The sequence below is a fragment of the Rhineura floridana genome, chromosome 1 (assembly GCF_030035675.1).
Source record: "Rhineura floridana isolate rRhiFlo1 chromosome 1, rRhiFlo1.hap2, whole genome shotgun sequence".
NCBI classification, from domain to species: domain Eukaryota; kingdom Metazoa; phylum Chordata; class Lepidosauria; order Squamata; family Rhineuridae; genus Rhineura; species Rhineura floridana.
Window position 1 is genome coordinate 172,291,807 of NC_084480.1, and position 3,711 is coordinate 172,295,517.

The 3,711-nt window shown below is 47.7% G+C and overlaps 1 protein-coding gene across 1 annotated transcript; it reads right to left on the reverse strand.

Annotated features, from left to right (window-relative positions):
* Positions 1 to 274: 274 nt before the first annotated feature.
* Positions 275 to 859, reverse strand: LOC133377078 (keratinocyte-associated protein 3-like; the record flags this gene model as incomplete). Its single annotated transcript, XM_061610368.1, has 1 exon — positions 275 to 859. A coding segment is annotated over exon 1 (585 nt), but the record flags the coding sequence as incomplete, so codon positions are not given.
* Positions 860 to 3,711: the final 2,852 nt, after the last annotated feature.

Below are 3,711 nucleotides of genomic sequence, written 5' to 3' on the forward strand. Positions count from 1 at the left end.
AAAACACTTAAAAAAAACAATTTGGGGGAGATTCCTGCCTGGCCAGCTCTGCACCTTGAACACAAGCCCATCTGTTTGTTCAAGAACATGAAGGATAGTCTAGCAGCAAAAGTGGGTTGCTCTCTTCCCTCCACCCTCAAAGGCAGCACTCTTCCTCATCCATTTCAACCAGAGGCTGGTGGTGAGGCTCCCCTTCAGAGCCTTCCTCTGCAGCCACCTCCTGTGGGGCAGCTGCCTGAAGCAGGGCCACTTTGTAGGAGGCTGAAGAGGGGCCACTTCCACAGAGAGAGAGGGAGGCTGTGCAACACCAGGCAGACAAACCGGCTTCCACTGCTGCCATCAACAAGGAAGGAAGCCAGAGGACCAGGGCTGTGTCATAGATGCGGGTAGTGTCAAAAGGGCACTCGCTTGTTATCACAGTGCGGGCATCAGCTGGAAGCGCAGAACTGTTGCAACCGGTAAAGAGATGACGGCCACTGTTGACAACAGTGAGGGAGATGGCAAGTGGCAGCCCCACGCAGCAGGCTCCTGAGATCAGGACATTTGCCAGGGCAATAACAACCAGGATCCAAGGCAGATAACGGTGGGAGAAGCTCCGGGACACCAGGATCGCCAGGACGCTGGCAGCAATGCTCAAGAGCCCAGAAGCCACCGCAACAACATTAGCCATGGCGTACTCCGAGGTGATGGTGTGCGCGGGCTGGGCCACGTGGCGCAGGAGGGAGCCATGGACAATGGCCCCCAGTGCCAAGGTCAAGTGGCCCAGGACCACCAGCGAGATGCCGTTGCGAGCTAGCCGCTGGGCTCTGCAGCCCGCCTCTGCAGGGAGGGATGGAGGGAGGCTAGTGAGGACTGCCATGCCGTGGGAGGCAAGGAAAGCCCGGGGGCGGGGCACCAAGCCCCTAAGAGGAGGAGGGGCTCCCCAGGGCAGCGCTAGACTAAGGCGCGAAGGAGGCTTGGGAATCCCCCCCCCCCGTGGCGGCTGCTCTTCCTCGCCCCGCAACCTCTCGGAGCTCGGCGTTGCTCTCCGGGCCCTGTTGAAAGCCTGGCATATATGGAATATAGGATGGTGCTCAGTTCCTTTCCTAGAACTAGTTTACACATGCTTGATTTCTCTACATGATTATTGGTGACACTGAAAGCTTTGTCTAATCACTTTTAAAAGGGGGTATGAGCCAGTGGCCAACACCACATGATGAGCTGTGTGAAGAAGTCCTTTCTATCCTGAATCTACTGCAGCCTTTCAATTTCACTGGGGGATCCTGAGCTCTAGTGCTTCAGAAATTATGAAAACCTGTGAGTACCGTGCTTGGAAATACGTAGTCAGATTTGTGCTATGCAAATCCTTTGTATGTTTACTCAGAATTAAATCTTACTATGTTCAGTGTAGGGGACTTTCTCCATAGTAATTGTGTTTGGAATGTTCAGCGGTTGAATTTGGATAGTTTGAAGAATAAAAACACTTTCAACACAAATAGAGCATAATCAATGGAACAAGACACAAGGACTTTGGTTCAGGATCTAGATTCGTAAGGGGCAGGAAGTACCAAAGGGGGCACATTAATACTTAGTTGCCCAAAAACCCGTAGCCCTGAGTTTGCCCTCTCTTTCACCCTAGCAACAGGATGCATCTTCTTGTCATGGGCTCACCTGAGACCAGGTACTCTATACAGCTTATTTTCTGAAACTACTACTACACAAGAAGTGCAAATGCAAAATGTGAAGACTCTGCAAAGAGGCTGAGGCATGCCACCTGCTCTGCAGGGGCTGAAGTCATTAAAGAGTGCCTGGACTTTATGAATAACTCACTGGAAACGTATGGTACCATGGTATACGTATCTACTCTTAAGTCAGTCTCTTTGTTTTTAATGGGGCTTACGCCCAGGTAAGTTGAGTACAGGATTGCAGTCTTGACTTTCTTGTGAGTAATGGGCAGAAAGGTTCAGAATTTAAATATTGGCAGCCTGCTATCTTTAAAGTTATTTTGTAAAAGAGGGGTATAAAATCAAATAATAATTTTAACATAATTACATTGTTATTAATAAAATAAAAATTATTTACAACATTGAAAAAATCCTATTAATTATCTCAGTGATTTTGCTATTGGGGCAGAACTTTGGGAAATAGATTAGGGTTTGTTTTTTACTGAACACTTAGAGTAAAATACTAACTCTATGCTTTTCTTTCCTATTTTCCCTGTGAAATTAACATAGTAAAAAGTAAATAGATTATTTATAAAATGAAAGCAGATCATTCTGCTTTCCATAGTCCCGCATCCCCAGTGGCTACAGGCCTAAAATAACTCCTTAGGAATCAATCCACTCTGTCTACACACTAATCTGGGAGGAAGCTCGAATGAACACGAGTGGGATTTATGCTTCCAAAATATGCAGTAATCAGGTCAGATTTAGGGCTTGTTTACATGGGACCCCAGATCCACATTAAAAATGCTGCTTTTTCCATCGTGATTGATTTTGACAGTTCACATACTTCTGCCCTCACTACGAATAAATTGGCTGTTTTTCTTTGTAGCATTCACATGCATGTGTGTTTATTGCTATCAGCGTTTCCTTGTTGCCGTGCCCGTACATTAGCATGTTAACTGCGGAGGCGGGAAAGGGGTGGTGTTTCCCTAAATGAAGAAATAGGCACTTGAAAGAAAGGGAATCACTCCCACCCGTGGCTGTTAGGCTGACCCTGCGCGAGATTGGTGTGCCTTTGGCACCCCAGAACAAGCCTCAGCATGCGTTCTGAGAAACATAAAAAACCCCAAACAATTATCTTTAGAGAGACATTAAAAGCAGCTACTAAAGAAAGCATTGACCGTTTAATATTATCGCTCTCCGTGAGTGGAGCAGATGCTGGGATGAGACACCAAGGCAGCTCCCCTTTCCCCTGCGCTTTTGGGCGCTTATAAATTACCCCAGTGGCGCCTTCGTCAGCCTCATCTCCCCATGGCTGCGAAAAAGGCGTATGCATCAGCCCAAGGGGTGGGGAGAGATCCAGCTTTGGGGGGGGGAGCGGAGGGATGCTACGAGGCAGAAGAGGTCCTCCACACACACACACTTTCTCACACACTCTCTCTCTCGCACACACACCGCCAAAACCACAGCTCTGAGGAAGGAATTTTACGAGCACCAGCCATGCTACCCTCAATGAAGGGGTGGGGAATGTGATTTTGTTTAAAGGAGCGGGGGAGGAAATGTATTGGGGGAAGTGGGAGAAAGCGGGAGAAAGGAAGGCAAGAGCAACCGGAAGTTGCTTCGTCAAGGGCAGGAAACAGAATGACGCCCAGAGACAGTTAAAGGAGCAGAGAAAAGGGAAGATCTAATGGCAAAGAAACTGCACAGCCAGAAAAGGCACTTAAAAGGTAATACACGGTAGAAGCAGATGCGGATTTTAAAAGCAAATGCTGGTTTTTCTCACATCCACTTAATCCAGAGTTAAAGGCAAAAGCAGTAGAATGCACGCACATTGGCTAAAACGTCAAGTAAACGGTCCAAATTAAAAGGATCTGCAAAAAGGATCAGATGCAGATTTTTTGGGCATGTAAACAGGCTCTAAGATTGGTTGAAGCCTTGGGGCTGTATTAATTCTGGCAGGAGGGGGCTAGAAAAACTTGGTATTTTACAGTACAAACAGGGGTGTAGTCATGCAGGGTATCAGGGGGTCTTGGACCTCTTACTTTTTTGGAAGCAGGATCCCAGCAGG